Source organism: Galeopterus variegatus, unplaced genomic scaffold (assembly GCF_000696425.1).
Source record: "Galeopterus variegatus unplaced genomic scaffold, G_variegatus-3.0.2 Scaffold2070, whole genome shotgun sequence".
Taxonomy (NCBI): domain Eukaryota; kingdom Metazoa; phylum Chordata; class Mammalia; order Dermoptera; family Cynocephalidae; genus Galeopterus; species Galeopterus variegatus.
The window spans coordinates 190206-213191 of NW_007728181.1; the positions used below are offsets into that span (position 1 = coordinate 190206).

Sequence of the window (22986 nt, forward strand, 5' to 3'; positions counted from 1 at the left end):
GAACTGGTCTGTATGTGGGATCCGAACCCTCGGTGGGAGCGCCGCCACGCTTCCCAAGCGGCGCACTATAGCAGTGCATCACCGGGCCGGCCCAATTATTCAGAGTTCTACTTTAACATTTTCTCCCCTGTGGCATCTATTAACTCCCCATGTATAAGTGTCACTGCACCTTACACATTCTTATAAAATTTTTTAGATTCTTTAGCATTTCTTGTTCTATGAACAGTGTTATGCACTATGGATGGATCACTAACCCCAAGATTCTATGGGTCCTGAAGAAAAGTGCATATCAGTATTTCTCATGCAAGGTAGTTACTCAACCAATAAAGATATTGTATGTAGTAAAAAAAAAAATATATATATATATATATATACACACACACACACGCACACACACACACATCCATTTACATGAGTCTTTGCTCTTATTTATTTTAAAGCAGAATTCTAATTACTTAAGGAATTTATAATTAATTTACTGTTATACTTTTATGACCAATATGCTAAGGAATAATATTAAAATGTATCTGTACCTTTATAACCTTATATCCTAAGGAACTCCATCACCACTTAGCATATATTCTTGTGATAATTTTCATTGCTCAGTTCAGGGCTCTAGTTCTCTGTGGTAACTGCTAAGCAAAACTGATGTTATTTTCTAATAATATGTACCAGAATTGACTCCAGTTGCTGTAAATTAGTTTATACTAATATGCATTACAAAAGTTGTCTGGGATGATAATTTTATGGGTACTGAGGTATAAGTTAATCAGTTTCTTCTTCCTTAACTTATTTATGGTGAACTATCAATTGCTGAATTTTAAATTAGAATAATTGGACCCCTAGCTGTTTCTTGCTGGAAGTGACAGAAGAAATGAACAAACATTTTTTTGGTATCTGTACACTGCAGGATTTGACCCATCCCTATAACTGGTTCAGACATTCATAGGTTAAATACAGACATACTTTTAAGTATAACTTGATAAAATGTCTTTATTGAATATAAAAATATAGAAATATTTTATAGTTATTTTAAGTTCAAATATCAATATCTATAGAAAACCATTTTGAAGCATTTAATATATCTTTCCTAAACCGATAGTTTCCCTGAAATTTAACTAGAACATGACACAGAACGACTGAAAAAAATACTGCTCTTAAGGAATGTTATCCACATATAACTTTCTTATTATATCTTATTTCTTTCACAGTTAGCTTGTTTTTAAAGGTTAACACCTTGTCTTTGGTCAGATTTAAGTGTAACTTCAAAGATAAAACAGTGTTAATTCTATACATTAGATATTCCCTTTTGAAAATTATATCTGAAATAGCTGTTTGTCATCACTGATTCAAAATGATCGTTTATTTTTCATAATAATCTCAGTAGGGGAGAAATTCCATTTTATTTTTTATAATTTATAGTAAGTAAAAAAATATGTGCTATCATTTTAAAGGGAGCTACATTGTGATAATAATTTAGGAGAGTTTCTGAATCCCATCATCTTAAAACTGAGTTGTTCTTTGCAATAATTTACAGAGCATGCTGACTAATAATGTTGTTCTGCCTACAGAAAATCCAGTCGGATTTAACAAGTCATGAGATAAGTTTAGAGGAAATGAAGAAACATAACCAAGGGAAGGATGCTGCCCAAAGGGTCCTATCTCAAATTGATGTTGCACAGGTATATTTTATTGCATAAACTAAGGAACTTGATTTAGTTGAACATTAAAACATACTTTAGTTTATATTAGACAATTTGATTATTAGCAAAATTAGGATTGAGGGCATTATTTGAAAACTACAGTATGATTTCTGAACAATATTTTTTGCTTTGTACATTTAAAACATAAAATAGGTTAATAAATTACCTTTTATTTAGTATCACATTAAAAAAAAACTACTGAAGTTTTCTCCCAAATGTGTGTTTAGCATGTGTATATGTTCAATGAATGGGGAAAAAAGATTGCCTTATTTTGTTTTTATTTTTATTCATATGTATCTTCAGAAATAAGGAAAAATTTATTAACAAAAATAGGACTTGTTATTGTTTGGAAGGCAAAATTAAATTGTTGCCTTTTTACATTGTCCTTACAGAAAAAATTGCAAGATGTCTCCATGAAGTTTCGATTATTCCAGAAACCAGCCAATTTTGAGCAGCGTCTACAGGAAAGTAAGATGATTTTAGATGAAGTAAAGATGCACTTGCCTGCGTTGGAAACAAAGAGTGTTGAACAGGAAGTAGTACAGTCACAATTAAATCATTGTGTGGTATGTATTTCTGGTGGTATATATGCAGCTATCCTTTCCTTTCCTTGCTAAAATGCATTTAATGATCCTCTTTTAAAACACAAAATTGTTTTCAGGTAACTGTAATAATTGTATAATATAATTTTAAGATTAAGAATAAAAGTTGGCACAAGTGTATTTAGAGACAAGAACTTTTACTGAAATAGTAGCCATTTAATGCCTATTGTGTGTTTATTTTTAATATATAATTTGGTTAAGGACTGTGCAGAATATAAAAGGAGGCCTTCATTTAATTCTTATGGTGCTTTGCATATATATTTTAATGAAATCCAGCACGGGAATATATTAATCTTAAAACAGCAACAACATGGGGATGTATTTCATCTTAAATTTTGCAATAGAATTGAAAGCAAGAAGGACCCAAGTACACTATAACTGCGACTAAGACTCTCATTTGCACAATGAGAGCTGTTCATTCTCTTCTGTGAACAGTTCTCTGATGTTACCTCATTAAACTTATCTACCAGTTTATATTTACTCATACCAGTAAATATGAGTGGACAACAACCCCACCTGTGCCCAGCTGTGCCTGTGCCATGCATCAGTACAAAGAACACAGCTTAGTTTGTTTCAGGTTCTGGTTTAAATGCCAAGACAGATTCAAGTAGTTCTTCCATAGGACATCTTTTCTTTACAACTTTTATATTTTTATTACTTAAGATACTCTATGTGTGCTATACTTATGGGCTTGACTTCAAGAAATTTTTGTTTATTAAAAGGTTTCTTACTAACACCAACACAAATATAAGGAACTTTTCCCCTCCTTGGTTATAAGTATTTCCTTTGTCTATTAAATAAAATGATGTTAATGGCTAACAATACCTTGGATGAGCTTTAATCATAAAGATAAATTACTGATATATTTTTTTAAATTTTAAAGAGTAAATCATTTGGAAGTATCTCTTATTCCAAAATTCATTTAGTTGATTCCCAACATAACAATTAATGACTTCAGTGTTTCCAATTACCCAGATATTTTTATATCTAAAACAAAAGTAAAATGAAGTAAAAAATAATCTGGAAAGCTTAAACAGAACTCATAATTATTAATAAAAAATATTAACATCGATCATCAAAGGAAATTAAGAGGGAGGCATTTTATGCACATAGACTTAATTAATTAGATAAGTGCTTAGCTTTTATAAAATGTTTTGTTTTAGACAGTGATTTTCAAACTGAAAAGAGGAAACACACCCAATTTTTTTCCAGTCTCATAAAACAATTACCTCATAGCAAGTTTGTTTCTTAGTAATAATAAAATAAATAGTTATTGTTCAGACTTACCACTAAAAACTTAAAGCAGCAATATATAAGTTAAACTATTATATATACTTGTATTTATAAATACACATATACAAATGTACATATATACATGTATACATGCATACATACAAACATATATCTTTCCAGGAACATAACTACACAGCAAAGATATAACACCAAGTCGTGTTGGTGGTATAGTGGTAAGTATAGAGGTCTTCCAGTGTTATGACACTTGTCTCAGGAGGCTTTGTTATGGCAACCTACTCTTGTGAAGCAATGTGTATGTGCTTTATAGTTGTGTTGTATATGTGAGTTTTAAATAATATTTTCATATATCTGTTTACATTTTTATCAGCACAATTAAGAAAATATATTTGTAAAATCTAGTTAGCATTTTTTAAATTACATTACTTCCTTATATATTATATAATATATACTGAAATTATAAACTAGAAATTTAGATGTTTTATGCTACTAAAATGTAAACATCATGAGAATAACAGTGAACATGTCTATCTTGTCTGCCACTGAATCTTTGGTGACTCAAGTACTATTTGGTACATGGTAGGTACTCAATAAGTGTCTGGTGAATGAGTGAATTAATTTATCCAAACTCACATCCAGGATTACATAACCCTCCACTTAAAATAGAAACAATAACTTTTAGAAATTACCTTTATGGATTTGGAGTGAAGAAGTAAATGTATATTAGGTACTCCAAAAAGTTCATGGTATAAAACAATTAAAAGATCACACAAATCTTTCCATGAACTTTTTGAACTATTCTCATATATCATGCACTCTTACTTTGATAAGAATAGCTTCAAATTATGCTTGTCTGTATGTGTGTATATAACTGCAGATAGAAACGTTAAATCAGCAGAAAATGCAAAAGCTAGATGTTGACCACAGCTGCAAAATGGTAGTCCATTAAAGCTGGAAAAATAGAATACCAATTAAGGTTATATCAATCCTATTTCTTTTTGTTGATAACAATATGATTTAATTTAACGCTATTGCTTATTTTTATGCTTTATGTTTTAACTTAGAACTTGTATAAAAGTCTGAGTGAAGTGAAATCTGAAGTGGAAATGGTGATAAAAACTGGACGTCAGATTGTACAGAAGAAACAGACGGAAAACCCCAAAGAGCTTGATGAAAGAGTAACAGCTTTGAAATTGCATTATAATGAGCTGGGTGCAAAGGTGCGTATGTGCTGAGACCACAAACACTACTTTCTACTTTCCTTATCAATTGTAAAGCAAGAGGCAGTAAATTATGTACAAATAGAGGCTCAGAAGTTCTTAGTGTCTCTTTCTCTATCTCTTTCTCTCTCTCTCTCTCACTGTCTCTGTTTCTCTCATTACACACATAAATATGTACATATATATATTCATGTGTCACTAAATGACTGGGATATGTTCTGAGAAATGTGTTGTTGGGGGACTTCATCATTGTGTGAACATCACAGACTGTACTTACACAAACAAAGATGGTATATGCTATTATACGTCTAGGCTGTATGGTATAGCCTATTGTTCCATCCACAGTTGTATATGTTGATTGAAATGTTGTTATGTAGGAAATCTGGAAATATCCATTTTTATTAGTTAATAGTCTTTATTTTTATACTTTAAAAGCTCTCTAATTTATATTTGACATGTTTTAAAAAATAATTTGTTATTATCCTATGACCAAAGGTTCTCCTTCTAATGTGTTGTAAAATTGAGGAACACTGATACCCGATTACTAGCAAAGCATCATGATAATCTAGAAACAACATAGGTTTCTACTGCTTTCTTCCTTAGTTTACCAAGGTACCTTTGGAATAAAAGACCCTCGTATTCTTCTAGAGAGGTTCATCACTGTGTTATACATCACCACAGAGAGAGAAGTTATATCTACACTTGATGTCTCATTCCAGTATTTATCAATTTTCATAGAGGACAGTTATTTCATAATTAACATTAATTATGGAAGGATGAATAATCTTTAATCTCTAATAAATAGATACTGAATAATATATAATATTAATCCTAATACGGCAACTTATTTAATTCTGTAAACCTATTCTCTTTATACTCAACAGTTTATAATTTTACCTGTATGACTTTACATTAAAATAATGTGATGGTGACCCCGTGGCGCACTCGGGAGAGTGCGGCACCGGGAGCGCAGCAGCGCTCCTGCCGCAGGTTCAGATCCTATGTAGGGATGACTGGTGCGCTCACTGGCTGAGCGCGGTGCAGACGCCACCAAGCCAAAGGTTGCGATCTCCTTACTGGTCACAAAAAAAGACAAAAAAAAAAAAAAAAGAAAGAAAAAAGAAAATATGTATTATGGAAAAGTGGGTTTTCTCAGTTTATTTATTCAAATATAAATTATTATCTGGGTCTTTTCTGTGTCATAAAGTATTTGTGCGAAATGTTTGCCTTTGAGAGAGTAAATTTAACATAAAATAACATAGAATAAATCACTTAGAATTTAAAGCAATGGAAGTCACATTAGAACACTACTAGTGCCCCAAATTGAAGGTTATCAAGAATTGGATGACTCTCATAATGATGTAAGGCCCTATTTATCCCTGAAAATAAATATCTGAGAGTTTGTTTATTTTAGCCATTTGACACTTAGTAATATCATTAAAGCCAAATGAAAGGAGTACTAAAAAATCATACTTTAATAGCACGACAGAATATACCAAAAAAATAGGGCAGAAATTTATTTTTGAGTTAAATATTCGTTTAGGAACATTAATGATTGAGGGATCATGTATAAATACCATTTTATAAAAATGATGTAATTAATACATTCCTTGACTGAAACCAAAAATGTCCGCATTTTGGCCTTCAAAACATCTTTACCAACAGTGGTTTTGTTTAATAGAATCAAAGGCAACAAACGGTATTTTATTACATTATGTTTTATATGTTTTAAAAAAGGACCCTTCCAAATTTATATGATTGTATTTGCCTCAATTCAATACATGTTGCCTTTTTGTAGTAGTCAGCTCAGGCTGACATAACAAATTGGGTAACTTAAGCAACCCACTATAGACTGGGTGTCTTAAGCAACATAAATTTATTTCTCAAAGTTCTGAAGCCTGGAATCCAAGATCAAGGTGCTAATTCATTTGGTTTCTAGAGAGGGCTCTCTTCGTGGCTTGCATACCTTCTCAAGTGTCCTCACAAGGTAGAGAGAGAGACAGAGAGAGAAAGATCTCCTCTTCTTAAAAGGTCACAGTTCCGAAAGGGTAGAGTCCACCCATATGACCTCATTTAGCCTTAATTCCTTTCTAAAGACCAGATACGATGACTCAACATACAGTCACATTGGGGGTTAGGGTTTTAACATATGAATTTCGGGGGAACACAATTCAATTCATAGCACTTTTCTTACAGAACACAATTTTACTGTTTTTTAAAAAAATATTAGACAGTTTAATTGTTCAATGAATAAAAATAAAAGTTTTTTTATATCTAAATGTAATTATTTTTATTTAGAGATATTAAACCTAGCACCCTTGATGTAGTAATACCTATTATTCCTTTTCTGGAATCACTGTGTTATACATCACCACAGAGAGAGATGTTATATCTACACTTGATGTCTCATTCCAGTATTTATCAATTTTCATAGAGGACAGTTATTTCACATTTAACATTAATTATGGAAGGATGAATAATCTTTAATCTCTAATCAATAGATACTGAATAATATATAATATTAATCCTAATACCACAAACTCCATGCTTTGATTTTTATGAAAATATTCATGTATAGCAATACTCATATCATCCCCAAAATATATTTTTAAGTATTCATGAAACAATAACAGCTAAACATTTTACTGCAAGTAGTACTCTTTTAAAAGTATCTGTCCCCCCGAAAAAGTGTAAAATTCAGTTTTCCTTCAGATAGCAGTTTCTCCTGTGTCTTAAAAACCTATTTAGGTGGATCTAAACAAAAGAAAATAAATTAAAATAGCTCTGTGGAAGTAGAATTCTTTTTTTTTAACTAATAGTGCATAGAAAAAATAAGTATGTGTAGAAGCACATCATAAAGTACGTATATTTTTTCTCCCTCTCACACAAATAAAATCCTTGTAGTCAAAAGGGCAGACTATTTCTTTCAGGGAAAAATAGAAGGAAAATGTGGAAAAGAAATGAATTTGCATCCTCAGCAACTAAATATTTTCTACATGTGTACACACCTCTCTGATAGAAACTAATGAATTTTGTTGAATATTTGGAATTCATATCAAGGTTTCAGGGTGTTTATTTTGATTTTACTATTTTAAATTCTTTATAGATATCTTCACCTTTGATATTTTCTCATGGTTATAGCTGTATTCTTATTTTGGTTGTATATGTATTTATCAGTGCTACTTATTATGCACAGGGCTTCGTGCACAAATATGTACTTGTGTTACTGTTGTTATTGTTATAACCAATTCCCTTGCAGTTGAGATTAATCTGGACTCTGCTTTTCAGAACTTTTGCAACAAAAGCCAAATCTTTTTGAGGTTTTCTTTACCTGTAAAGTAGTAAAATAAATGTAAATAAAGCTTTTGCTGTCTACATTCAGTTACAATTTTTATTAAACTATCCCTGATGGGAAATAGTGGGACTAAAGGAAGGGACTGAGGTGTTACAATGTGTCAAGTTCTCTCCAGTTGTTGTCTGAATTTTACCCTCAAAATAGCCCTGTATGCTAAGAAGAGTAATCCTACTTGATAGATGTGTAAACTGAGGAAAATGAGGTATCCTTTCAAAGGTCATAGTAAAGTTGACAGTCTACTGGGTATCACAGAGCGTAACACACTTACATTCCATCACGTTGCCTCTGCAGAGTCAAATATTTATATCTAATGCTCAGATTCCCGGTCTCCATGACAAATAAAGTTGTATTTTTTTCATATAGTTAAGACACATAACAAACAAAACAGAAACAAACTTGTAAGAGTTTAAATTCTTTATCTAATTCCTACCAGTTATATTTTCTAATTTTCAATTAATGGTTTGTAGGTCTTCATTCATTCCTTTCTGCAACATACAAAACATATTTAGTGAGATCCTTCTTTGTTCAAGAAACTGTGAGGAGCGTACTGGGGTTATTTAGAAAGGTGTGAGTCAAGGGAACTTGCCTTTGAGGAACAAATTTATCTGGCTTTTGTTGATAATTGACCACTACTTAAGAAGAGATTCTGGGCTTTTTATTAAACCAACCAGCCAACAAATGGCAAAATATAGGTACCTCTGAAAAGGTAGTGGAGATATACAAATTTGTTCATTCCTTATGTGAGAATGTGGAAGAATTTGTTCTGAAGGTCTTGGCTGGAAGCACTGATAACAGGAGCACAGGATCAAGTCATGGTTTTCTCTATTAATGACTGAAAATTTTTGTTTCTGCATTCATGCGTTAAGTTTTTGCTCCTATCAGGTGGCAAAATTATGTTTAAGGAAGAAGTGAACAGTTATTTGCATTGTTTTTCTGCAAAAGTAAGATACTGTAAAAATTCAGTGAGGATAAAATTGATAATTCTAACTATTATGCAAATGCTTTGCCTCTTGAGAGAAATAATATTCTTTCTTCATTTTGATTCCTTACCAGCAATAGCAAGCCTCGTTTGTACATAAAAGATTGCAAACCGTGCTCATCTCTTTGACAACTAACTGTAGGTTTTCTAGGAGAAATGGCTCATATGTTCAGTTTGACTTTTATGATTCTATTTATTACAAACTTTAGCCATAAATTATTTTTTATTTATATTAGAGATAAACTCATAGAGCTTTCCTTGCTTCCATGACAGCAGATACAAGATGCAGTCTTTTGAATAGATCTCATCTACCCTAGACTATTTATATTCATTGTTTATATTAAGAATATATGCTTTTTTCAAAATATTATTTTTAAAAGTAATAAAATGGTTATTTTTAAACAACAGAAAGATAAAAGTTCCAATTAAGGGGCTATAACTAAACCTGAATTGAAAAGTAAACCAAATTACATTTTATTATCATTCTTTTAAGGTAACAGAAAGAAAGCAACAGTTGGAGAAATGCTTGAAGTTGTCCCGTAAGATGCGAAAGGAAATGAATGTCTTGACAGAATGGCTGGCAGCTACAGATATGGAATTGACCAAAAGATCAGCAGTTGAAGGAATGCCTAGTAATTTGGATTCTGAAGTTGCCTGGGGAAAGGTAAAACCTATATCACTGAAGGTTATTTTAAATATAAATGAAAACAGTAATATGATTTTATGAGCAAGTATTAATGTGCAACAATAATGAAATTATAAATATTATCTTGCTTCATTTTAACTTTCCTCAAAAACTTATCAGTAGTTTAACTGTATATTTTTGCATCACGATAAACCTTCAGCAAGAGTTTCCAGAAAGCTTACATAGAATTCGGTAGGTTATGAAAACATTCTCTAATAATGCATGCATTATTAGTCAGAAAGTAGGTACAGACATGAGGCTCTAGCTTGCCTGAGGTCAGACTGCCCTGCTGGACCCTACAACCATGAAGAGAGCAAGAACACAGAGACTGAGAACGGTGGGCTGGATAGGATTTGCAAGATCAGCTGACCAAGGTCACAATTAGAATGTCAAGGGGTCTGTGCTATCATTTTCATCACCAAAGGGTACAGGACCTCCTTTCATTCTCAACTGGTAAATGCTTGCCCTTTCTCTGACAACCGATCAGACATTTATTGCTGGCTAAAATTTAAGGTCAAGGCACTCATAGCTTAATATATTTTTTACAGTTGTTTCATTACCAGATTACATGAAAGTGTTTTGATATAAAGGAAACAATTGATATTAATAACGTGTTTTCACCTCAGGTTTGTGAAGGCAGCAAACCATTTAGAAAAAAAACATAAATAAATCATTGCACACACTACCCCTTTGAGGACTTCTTAATTAACAAACATTTGCCTGTATTAACTAGCTGTTTAGGAGATCTATGCTTTATTTTTAATTGAACATGGCATCAGATTATCCAAAATTGGGAAACTTTAAATGCATTATGTAAGAACTTACAATCATATAATGAGATGAAAACTGAAAACTTTTTCTTTATATAGATTCAGAGGACAAGTAGTAGTAAAATTTTGTTGCATAAAAATTTTTAAATAAATAGTAGCGAATGAAATTCTTTTTCTTCCCATTGAGAATAGATTTCGTGTTGCAGATAAGATATTGAATTACCACTAGTTCAGTATCATATATGGTAGGAAACTGTTATAGTAAGGAGAATACAGAGGGTATACGTTAAAAATTACATTGAAATTTTTTTTTAAAAAAATTACATTGGCCTTGTTTTTTGTCCTTATTATTCAAATATATTAAATTTCTATTTGATCATTTCGATTGAAGTAACAACAATTATATGATTAGGTATAGGCTGGGCTACCCTAAGAAATAAGCCAAAAAATACAGTGGTTCAAAGAAGATAGAGGTTTATTTCTCTCTAATGTAAGGTAGGTAGTTCAGGGTAAGGAAGGTAGCTTTGCTTCATGAGATCCTCCCAAGACTTAGGTCCTTTACATTTCATTTTTCTGGAGACTTTTTGCACTCCCAGGGTAAAACTTGCTCACCAGTGCCACACCTTAATTTCAGGCCATAATGAGAAAATGAAATGGAGGACAACCAGTTCTCTCTTAAGGATGTATTATGAAAGCTTCATGCATTATTTCTGCTCCTATCCCATTTACAAGAACCTGGTCACAGGGGTATATCTAGCTGCCAGGGAGGGTGACAAAATATAGTCTCTAGCTGGAGGCTCATGTATACTGCTGAAATGATCTTGTGCTAAAATGAAGAAAGGCAGGATGCATTATGGGGGACAATTATCAGTCTTGGCCAGAGCAGTGTCACTTGTGCTTTTTACATCATTAGATAAAGGCAGAAAAATGCCTGCATGACATGTCTTTCTCTTTATTAAATACACATGACCCATTCATGGCATTTCTTACATAAGTAACCATAAACAAGCAAAAAAATTATGATCTATTAAAATACAGAATATAGTAAAACATGCATGGGTCAAGTAGTGGTGCAGGTAGGGGATTCATGAAAATAATCGTGACTTCATTTTCAGTCATTTCCCACCCACACCTTAACCCCACGGATAATCCTTTGGTTGCTTATTTGCAATTGAGTGGCTATATAAGTTTGCTAGGGCTGCCAAAACAAAGTACCACAGACTGGATAGCTTAAACAACAGAAATGTGTTTTCTCAGTTCTGAAAGCTGGAAGTCCAAGACTGAGGTGTCAGCAGGGTTGTTTTCTTCTGAGGCCTCTCTCCTTGGCTTGTCAATGGCCATATTGTACTTTTGCATGGTCTTCCTTCTGTATATGTCTGTGTCCCAAACCCTCTTCTTATAAGGAATCCAAGCATATTGGATTAGGGACTACCTTAATTATCTCATTTTAACATAATTACCTGTTTAAAGGTCCTGTCTTCAAATATATCACATTCTGAGGTACTGGCAGTTAGGACTGCATATGAATTTGGGGGTTATACAATTCAGGCCATAACAACAGAGTAGCTCTATAAATATAATGTGAAATGCTATCATAATGGTGCATAAAGGAGTAGAGGTAGATATGAATGTAATTTGAAAAAAATCTGACTACAATTTACAAGTGACTTAGGAGAAACTTTAAAAGTATGCTGTATACAAGCTCTACATCCCAGAGTCCAAATAGAACTCATTGATTGCGTTACCTAAGGAGGTGTTTTGGCATTAGCCTCACCACAAAATCATTTAAATATCATAAGATAATCAACAAGGCTTTTACATTGTCATTGTCATATAGAAGTCTTGAGTCGTCTGGAGATGTGTCCGCTTATTGAATCTGTCTGGAAAGTATTTTTCCTAAAACCGAGAAACAATGCTAATTTGAGACCCAATAGGAAAAAAGTTTAGAAAACTGGTGGTTTTTTTCCTGGATCTTTTGAAACTCTAAGCTTTTAATGATAAACAATAAGATCCCTTAGTAGTCAAGTGAAAAATATACACAATTACATTTAAATTACATAATTTTTTGTACGAACTTATTTGGAAGGTGCTCAAGTTTGTTTTTTTTTTTAAAAAAAACAATCATATAATTAAAAGGTATGTCCTATATATCTAAAGCAGTCGCACTTATAATAAATTCTAATAATTTAACCTAAAAAAATCAAATCGTAGGCATGATACCCATGGCTTCTTAGTACATTCTCAGTTAACATGCTTTTTCAGTAGACGGAGAATTTGATTCAAGCCATAAGTCTCATCTGTTGCTTCAAAGGATAAATTCAAATTTTTTAAAGATAAATTCAGCATTTATTTAGATTCAATATATTAAATGTATTTGCCAATCATTCTGAGTATTTTTGACTGGAGAAAATTTGAATATATAGTCTTAATTTATTTTTAAATTGTTTCATTAATTTCTACTGCACTTCTTTAAATTCTGTTGATCCAGGGGCATTATATTTATTTATATATGTAAATATTTTAACATCTGGATAAAAATATTTTTACACATAAAAATTACAGTTACCCATAAAGTGATTATTTTTGACCTTTAGTTTATCCAAGCAAAGCATAATATCAAGTATATTGACTACAATTAAATATTTGCAGTTTTATTTTATAGTATTTTAATTATATTTATTATACATAAAATTCCAGAAAAAAATGTTTAGGGTGGGTTAAAGAGATACATATGACCCAACTGGAGAAGCCTAAATAAATTGGAAAACAAAGGAAAAGAAAAATTTTAGTAAGAAAATAATAAAATACTTTGCACAGAAATATGTCCATAATATCCCATGGATGATGGAATGAGCAAGAAGGAATAACGCCACATATTTGGCACCAAGCTTCCTAGCAGACAAAACTAAGGAAGCCAACATATTTATGAAACTCAAAGTGTCCAAATTATCAAAACAATCATTAATTTTTAGCTTTACTAGTAATCTCATAACTTTTTTAGGCATTTAGATCCAGAAAAAAAAAATGGAGGAGTCATGACAGAGATATCACCCTTATTTATATTCTTACAACAAACATTTAAAAAAGGATTATGCTGCCAGTTTTTTCTATCAACAAAAACATAGTGCCAAAGTGCCATTCAGGAAAAGTGATTCTGTGAGAGGGAAAAATATTGGACCACAAACCTACTCTACAGGCATTATTTTAAGACTTCTGGATTCTCTGAAGAAGTAGATAATCATGCAACCTTCTGTGAATATGTTTTCCTACAACTCAGCTTTTAAGTAAACTTAGGCGTCAGAGAGTTGAAGGTTCTCTTCTTCTCTGCATATAAAAAAAAAAAAAATCTCAAATGTACCTTTCCTCTGGAAAGAATCCAGGTTGTTACAACTAATAACACATTTGTGTACTCTTCCATTATATCAAAGTGGAAACCGGTAGTTTATTTTCATCTTTATGGTATAACAATAAAAGGCTTCAATAGCCAAAATATTTACCAACACAGAGTGTTGTGTCTGAACCAATCATGAAGAAATAAACTATTTAAGCCTTTTAGTGCCAAGCATAACCAAATAAAGAAAAACTTACCATGAACAATTCAGAAGTACGTTGACTTCTCTAAAAAGCTGTATTCAATCTCTCAGTAAATAGATTAATTTGAACACAGTCAGGCTATTACTTTGGCAATAAAACCTACTGAAAATAAAGCTCAGTAAAACTCTCTTAGTTTATGATGATATTCAAAAGATGAAGTGAGAATGTTGTATAGAAGGCATGAAGTATCAAGTGTTGAGAGTGATAAAAATTAATACAGTGGTCAATAATGATAATGCTGAATCTAAACATATTAGGGTTTTTTTTTTTAGCAGTAATGTTAAAAAACTAGAATGTGCTTTTCAAGATCAAAACTAGCAAAGGGTTTGTGAGTAATTCTCCAATTGGAGAATCAGAAGAGTCACCTTTAAAAACAATGTATATTTTGCTAATCTATAATAATATAGATTTTACTAAGTGTTTATATGACAGAAAAGTTTACAGTTTTGATTTTTAACCTGCCATGTTATATCAGGGGAGAAATTTCCTGTTTTAAATTAGAAAAGTATTGGGACCTTTAAAGTTCAGTTCATTTTGTTTGTTTGTTTTCTTTTGTTTTGCTTTGTTCTTGCATTATGAAGCTGAGGAAAATAAATATGACATTGAAATTAAAATCTAGTCTTTCATGGTCTTGCTTCTTCACATCATAGATGCTATATGTCAAAATCCCTCTCACTGTGGTCAAACCAGCCTCTTCCACAAGGATCTACCACATTTGAGTATTTGTGATGGAAAAAAACAACTCAATTCTACAATACTCAATTTCACATTTTACCTTTTTACCCTCTCTGTGGGTAAGTCCCAGATGACCCAGGGTTTATAATATAATCTATATTGGTGACCACCAACATAGCCATGAATCCTTGATGTTTTCTTATATGCTACTAGATTTTATTCAGAGATTAATATATTTTTCATCAAGTATCCGTAGAGCAATGGTGCATGTACAAACAGTTCTCCAGTACCACCAAAAGTCCAAATGAGGTTCCAACAGAACCATGAACACAATGGGCATTTAGGTCTACCATAAAATACACAGAAAAACAAGATGAGATAACCATCCTCATATTACCAACAGTTAAGTCAGCACCATGCACCTTCAGAGAGATGCTACTAGCATTGAGGTGAATTACTTTCAACGTCTAAGGAAACTAAATAGAGATTGAAAGGAACAGTTTCTTGTCATACTTCCCAGAGAGATCAGCTGTGTTCTTCCTGAATTTGACATAGGTCGAGGTGGCAGTTCACCATGCTGTCCCCTTATAAAAGGCAGGGGGAAGTTGCCTAAAACCTTGAAGGGTATATTATAAAATCCAAGCTTCTTTAAAAATATAGTAAAATTGGAAACATTTTAAATAATACAGTGTGATATTATTTATACAAATTTTAAAATAGGTAAAAAGATATGCATTATTTAGTAATACATATATAGTAAAAGCAGAAAGATTCACGTGAATTAATAGAAACTACATACAGAACAGGAATTATCTCTGTGAAGAAAGAGAAGAAAGTAGTATTAGATATGCACAGAAAATTTAAATGATATTTGTAATATTTTTATTCCTTAAGATGGGTTATAGATGCAGAAGAAATGATTATATTCTGTATACTTTCTGTGGGTGTAAGATAATATATAGGAACACAAGAAAATAAAACATACAAAAAAAGAAAAATTATTGGAATTTTTACTTTTGGAAAGCTCTCTAGCCAGGTTCTGTGAAATAAATCTTAGTAATTAATAAACACCTACCTGTTGGAAATTATTGGTTCCAAACGAATATAGCCACTGTTGCTTTAAATAAGCTTCAGCCAAAGATGTTCTTGCTGATTAAGCATCAAGACAGGATCCTAGAAGATCAATTTCACCTAAACCAGTGAAGAGCTTTGTCTTTCCAGTTTTTAGAGAGGATGTGTCTGTTGGTTTCTGGACCTCATTAACTACATTACAAGATCAACTAGTCCCTGGTGAAAACAGTCAGGGAAATGAATGGTACAAACTGAGAATCAGGAATTTCCATCAGAAGGAAGCCTAAGGAAGAATGTGAGTGATCAGTTTGAGTGATAGCAGTGCAGGTTCCACTGTCCTTAGGACGCTTCTATTCAGAGGGAATCAGTATCAGAGAGGAAAGGTCTGGGTGTGGTAACAATGTCAGAACATGAGGTTCTCTAAAACTGATCCTATTTCCTTTATTGTAAGCAACTAAAACATGCAAAAAGCCCAATACATCTTTCCCTGTTTATTGATCACTTTCTTAGAGTGACCAGGACTACAAGTACAACAGTCATTCACATATTCTAAATATTTGGCAATCGTATGGGTCAAGGTTCCATAATGTGAGAACTGATGTTACTATGGGAACCATAAAAAGAGCCAACCGAATAGGGACCATCCCAATTTTAGCCAACTTCCGAGCTTTCTAGTAAGAGAGAATGCTTAAGAGACTCATTCACCAAAAGGAAGATAAATCAAACTAGAGTCAAATGAACCAGAGAAAAGATTGGGCAAACTATAGCTGGTGGGCCTAATTCATTCTGCTCCCTGTTTTTGTGCAACCCTCAGGCTAAGAATGGGTTTTATATATTGAAATGATTGGAAACATCAAAAGAACAACAACATTTCATGATGCAAAAATTATATGAAACTCAAATGTCAGCATTTATAAATAACGTTTTACTGGAATGTAGCCAGTTCTATTGTTTACTTATTGTCTGTGGAGGTTTTGTGCTACAACAGCAGAGTTCAGTAGCTGCGAAAGAGACTGCATGGCCCACGCAGCCTAAGGCAATTACTATGTGGCTATTTGCAGAAAAAGTGTGCCAATCCCTGAACTGGAGGAAAGCTAATGTAAAAACAGTGACGTAAGCCTGACCCTGGACTTTGGCCATGTCTTCTTCATGAATGGGTATCAGGAGTTTGGCATTGCTAGGATACTTTTGATAGGACAGGAGTGTTCTAGAAGTGGTCTTTCCTAAATATAGTCATTCATCTACATTTTCCTCCTGCTCAAAATTCAGTAGTCACACATTCAAAACCACAGATGCTAGAATACATAACCCTTCTATAAGGTAGTGGGCAGTACATGACACAATTTCAGATGTTTAAAGGTGCCATCTACTTGGAGAGAACTATATACCCGAGAATATCTTAAGTATCCCACCTCAGAATCTTAGTGATTCCACAAAAGAAAGAATGGGAGAACTTCTAGAAGTAGCTAGGATGGGGACAGTGTTAATTAACTGAAAGGACAGCTGCAGATGAGAAAACTGTCCTTTTTGCTCTTACTCTGTGACCAGGTTATCAGACTTCAGTTACAGAAAAAAATAATAATAACAAACTTAAAGAGTAGAGCCAATTGTTAGAAATGTAGAGGGAAAAAAAATTAAATTAAAATAATAGGAGGTAGACATTTTAGAATAATAAGAGAAATGAGATAAAAGTTTGATAAAGGAAATTAAAAAGTTAAGCTATTAGTGCTAATTTGAAATTTCTAACACCAAACAGCTCTTTCACTGTGTTTTTAATTCAAACAGTCTGCTTCCATAAGTGTAGTATCAAAGGGGGCAAAATTAATATTAACATTTTGAAAGAACAGATCACTTTTAGGCATGTGTTTTAACAGAGATGCCATGAGGGAGCTGTAACTGTGACATTTGTTACCCCATAAATGATCAGACATTTTTCCTTTCATTCCTCACAACTCTTTGCTGATGGAGTTTGCCAGACTGAGGTCAGAAACACTGATCTGTATACAGTAGAGACAACGGAAGGAAATGGTAAGGCTAGCCAGGGGAGATTATTAGCACCTGAAGAGTTTAAGTACCAGGACTGCACAAGATCCTTGAGCTGTCATGATAACCCCTACTCTCCTGGACTATCACATAAGAAATATCAATTCACTTGAAAAGAGGAAAAGAAAAGTGTTTGTTTTGTTCACTCGTGTTTCCCGTGTACATAGCATAGTGTCTGACACATAGTACATGCTCATTAAATATCTGATCAAAACATAAACTGCAATTCAAGTGATAAAAATTAAAATTTAATGGCAAAGCACTTCTTGAGAAAAGAGAAAAATGATGATATACATTTACAATTATGTACGTTTTAGAACAAATAGAAACACGAACAATCATCTAATCAAATGCTCCCATTTTATAGAGGAGGAAATAGCAAAACCCTAATTGGAATCCAATATTACCTCTGATTTCAGTAGCTTTTTCTACTATACCAAATTGTTGTTAGAAATCTTATTTTCTAGCAAATTTATGATAATATAGCTCTGAAATCATAATAAGCCCCTTATTATCGAAAATAAGAATAAGAAACATGGCTAAATTTAAATGCGGAAAATGTAAGTCCACATTGAAATAATAACGTAAAAAACCGTGTGCACTTATCACCTATTGTAGTCTGTAGTCTAATTACACTGGTCTGATTTTAGATTTCAAATACTGTTTCTTTTTTTTTTAATTGGTTATAAATATTTATGGGGTACAAAGATGTTTGTCACTGCTAGTGCCCAAGATCTATTTCCTAATGTCTTAAAATCACTCTGATTAGTTGGATATAAGTACACAAATTCTGAATGTCCCATTACTGACCAAAAATGTTTAGCATATGAATTGAGCATGAAAATGTAACCATAGGAAAGTAAATATTTATATGATTAAATAGTTTCTCTGATGACCATTATGTTTGGAAAAATACAAGCTTCAGCAAAGTTAAATCTATATGATTTTCTGGTTTAACCACTAACAGATTTTGTTTATTCCTAACTTAGTTTAATTCATCAAAACTTTCAAGTCACTTAAAAAATTCACCTCTATTAAACCCCTTTAATATCTGTTGTGTCATCTAAAAACCAAAATGGACAAATATGATTGCTTGGAAAATATTTTTTGGTCCTATAATAAACCTATCAGCTATTTTGAAAAGTTCACATCTGCCATTATTCATAAATTGACCGATTGATTTTTATTAACAATAGTTTTAATATATCTAGAGTTGCCTGAGAGAAGCACACACACACAAAATGTTGAATTTAATTCAGGGTGTTAAATAATGCAAAATAATTGATGTCTAAATAGTCACTTATTTAATTTATTGTGCTTTTCACATTTATTTCAGGTACAAATTTTATAATATTCAACTTTAGGGAAAGCAATTATTAGTTTCTTCATTGCCCTTCTGCTGTCACTTCAGTCCTAAAATTTAATGACCATTATCCAATAAAACCTCATGACAGAATGTGTCTTTCTATTTGCCAGTGGTTCTCAACATCGGCTGCATGTTGAAGTCACCTGAGAGGGAAACCTGAAGAGCATACCAGTGCCTGGGGCCCACCCCAAGAGATTCTTATTTAATTGGTCTGAGCATAACCAGTGATTGTAATGTTCAGCAAAATTGAGAACCACTGGATAATGGGATACAAGTTTCATGAATTTCAAGCAGTCTGATGAGATCTACATTCAGTTCAGTTAACTATGTCTTGTACTTGTTTTTTTAAACAATCAGCTTTCACACTTTAAAGAGATCTGGTTTCTGGTCCTAGATTATCTAAATAATTGCCTCAACTCATCTCTCCTCTTAGTTGTAAAAGCATGAGAACTATTACTTATTTCTAAAGTCTGTTACACTATCATTCCCATGAAAAATTACATATCTTTTTTTAAAGAGAGCACAGTAATTGATCTGTGAAGTGAAATAACACTAGCAGATCATTAACTTGGTACAATGAATGCGTCAAGCAGCTGTTACTCAGAAAATAGAACATCTGTTAAATGCCATTGGAATCACTATTCATTGTCATTGTAGTTATAGCTATAATTTCTGTTCTGCACATACTGCTTTCATGATTTTTTATTTAATAGACAATAGATTATTAATAAAAAGTCAGTATGCATTGCTATAAAATCCACTGCTAAATGTTTTATGTTCTGCTTGAATTTATCATTGTATTATTCCATCACATTAGCCTAATAGTAAAATATGTTCTAAACCTCTAGCCATGATAGACTAATGTAGGAGCCTGAAGAATTAATTAATATCATATTTCATCATGTTTAAGACATATTAAGTTGTACGATGCACCATTGATTTGCTCACAGCTGTTGAGTATCAAAAAAAATTACTACTACTTCAAAGGTAAATACAAATTTTGTGTTTAATCTAAATTTCTCATACCTTAAAATTTGACAAACGCACACCTTAGAATTGGGGTAATATGATAGTTTGTTAATTTTTTCTTCCCATAAATATATTGTGTAGCTAAAAGTTGAAGGGACTCTTTCCCATTCCCAATGACCAGAAATGATATAATCTTGTACACTAAGTACAGAATTCTCTTGGGTGGGGGGACATTTTAAGATACCTTTTATGAGTGTGTTAGTTAACCCTTCATACATAATAGAGGAAATAAGGACAAGAGCTAGAATAAATGGGAATTCGGTAGTGTTCTCTTAAAGGGAAGAATATATAACGAAAAGGTGTTAAGACACACATTGGACTAAATGTGTGGCTGAGTGAAGATAGAATCTGTAGGACAGGAGTCCCCAAGGAGATTAAAAATAAAAAAGAGGGGGTGGGAATAATAGGAGATCAGATAGAGAAGTTATTCTAAGAATATAAACTTCTGGGAAATTCCAAGAGAAATTATGGAAGGAACTGGAAAATTTGTGAAAATGAGAAGTGGATCGGAGAGAGGGTCAAACCCAAGAGAGATATGGAAACTATCAATGAATGTGTTCCTATGGGACCAAATAATTATTCCAAACCTTTTACAGTTTTACCTATAAATAAAATTTAAGAAAATGTTTTCATCATGAGATAGTATGATCAGCAGAGACCAACAGAGCAGGTTTTCCCATCCTGCTTCTGAATCAGTGAAGTGAGTTGATAAGCTGATTGCTAAATCCTTAATATGCCATTTAAAATTTTTGCAACCAATTTAACTCGTAGATATGGGAAATGAATCAGAATGTATATACCATCCTTCCCATGAACATAGGGTGTGTCTTTGCTGAACAAAATTGACCAACTTTGTCCATTCTTTTATCATAAGGAAAATTGGAGAAACACTTAAAAATTGTTATGGCTAGGAGCTAGAGAGCAAATTTGTTTATTTGAAATCATAGAAGTTAGTGGTAAATATTTAGACTATTCTGGAGCTAACAAATGTCACAAATTAAATATATGGTAAAGGAAACTATGTTAGATTTTTGTGGTAATTTATATTTAAGTTGAGTTTTATGTGTCTAACATTTTTCCTATGTCATAAAAACCTTAGTGCCAAGTATAGAGTTCACATTCAGCTGCTCTTAAATCTCTTGAAAGTGGACTTATGACCAAGTCATAGGTCAAAATAAAACTGGGTGTACACAATTTTGCTTTTTCTTCAATCTTAAAATCAACTCTACAAGCTGTCACATTACCGCACGATTGAAAAAACAAAAGAGCCTGAGATAACTTAGTCAATTTAGTCATTAAATATAAACTTACTACTTCAGAAGGGTAAACTGTTCAGAACCCTCTCCATTCCTCACCCCTCAAGACAGGAGGGGAAGGCATGCGTGCTGAGGATTGGATACTTTTAATGAGGAAGAAGTGCCATGTATGTTCAGTTTTTTCTCCCCATCTCACCAATCTCATAAATAACTCTAGCTCTCTTAGAGAGGAACGAGTAAGGCTATAAAGAGAACGGCTAAAGCAATACCTCTAGCTTAGTTCCCTATATATCTGCAGGGGCAGAGTTCTTCTGTAATGGGAAACTGTTAGAGCAAGAGAAAATGGTTCCTCAACAACCTCATAAAATGTATGTTTCCAGTTTTCAATAAGTACTCCATATTCCTTTTTTGTTGGCCTTTGATTCTAACCTTCATACCTTCTAATCATTTTGTACTTCGTCGTTAGTCATTCCAAATCATTCCACTCTTTATGGTCAACTACAGCTTCAAGTGTCCCCTTTCCCTTGAAACCATTTATGTTTATCATAGGCATGGCTCATCTTTATCTAAAAAAAATATGTTTTTTCTAGTATGATGTCAAACTATTTTATTGCATTTCAGTTTCTCTCTGAGCTGCACTGTAGAGACGTTTAGAACAAGGTATGTAAAGATTACCTCTTTCCTTATCTCTGGCAGTGAATAGCACAGGACAGAGTGGATATTAGGCACATGATGTACATTGACTAATTGGAATTAAAATAAGACCTTCTGAAAGCAAAATCAACATATTGTTTGAAGTCTAAGATGTTGTTATTTCTTAAGTCATACATTTGATTAAAGACACTTTTGAGGGGAAAAAAATCCATTAAATGAACACAGCATTTTTCCTAACCAAAAATAGCATGTACACAAATTACTAAATTCCAAATTATTCTTGAATACCACATATAAAGGTTTAACTGCAGGTCTCTTTTTTACAGAGTGTAAGTTTTCCCATAAATCATTTTTGAACTTAAGAGCTTATGAACCACCACAATGATCACTGCTTTTTTCAAACACATGTTCATGATGGTGATAACTCTTAACATCTTTGAATTTTATCTTATAATTTTGAGGAACCTAGAAAGATATTAGAAATTAGTCCACTTTCCCTACTTCACTGCTTCTATTAATTGAATGAAATATGACTGGATATAAAAAATTTTCTCTTGAAAATCAGCCAAAGGATTTTGTCAGATGATTGATGCATAATAGTTGTGACCCAGGAACTATTTGCAATACTATGCCCTAAGTTCAAAATTTCTCTGATCTCTGAAGTTTGGAAATTTCTATTGTCTTTAATTGTGTTGCCTCGCATGTAAGAAAAAAAGACTTGGTACACAGAAAA

General features: G+C 32.6%; 1 protein-coding gene across 1 annotated transcript in view; it reads left to right on the forward strand.

Moving 5' to 3' along the window:
* LOC103596673 (dystrophin-like) overlaps nt 1-22986 on the forward strand; it is a gene marked incomplete at its 5' end in the record, with an annotated part of 285255 nt that overhangs the window by 188354 nt on the left and 73915 nt on the right. The window contains 4 exons of the mRNA XM_008580348.1: nt 1572-1682; nt 2096-2269; nt 4621-4776; nt 9604-9774. Coding sequence (XP_008578570.1) covers nt 1572-1682; nt 2096-2269; nt 4621-4776; nt 9604-9774 — 612 coding nt within the window. The remainder of the gene's footprint in view (nt 1-1571; nt 1683-2095; nt 2270-4620; nt 4777-9603; nt 9775-22986) is intronic.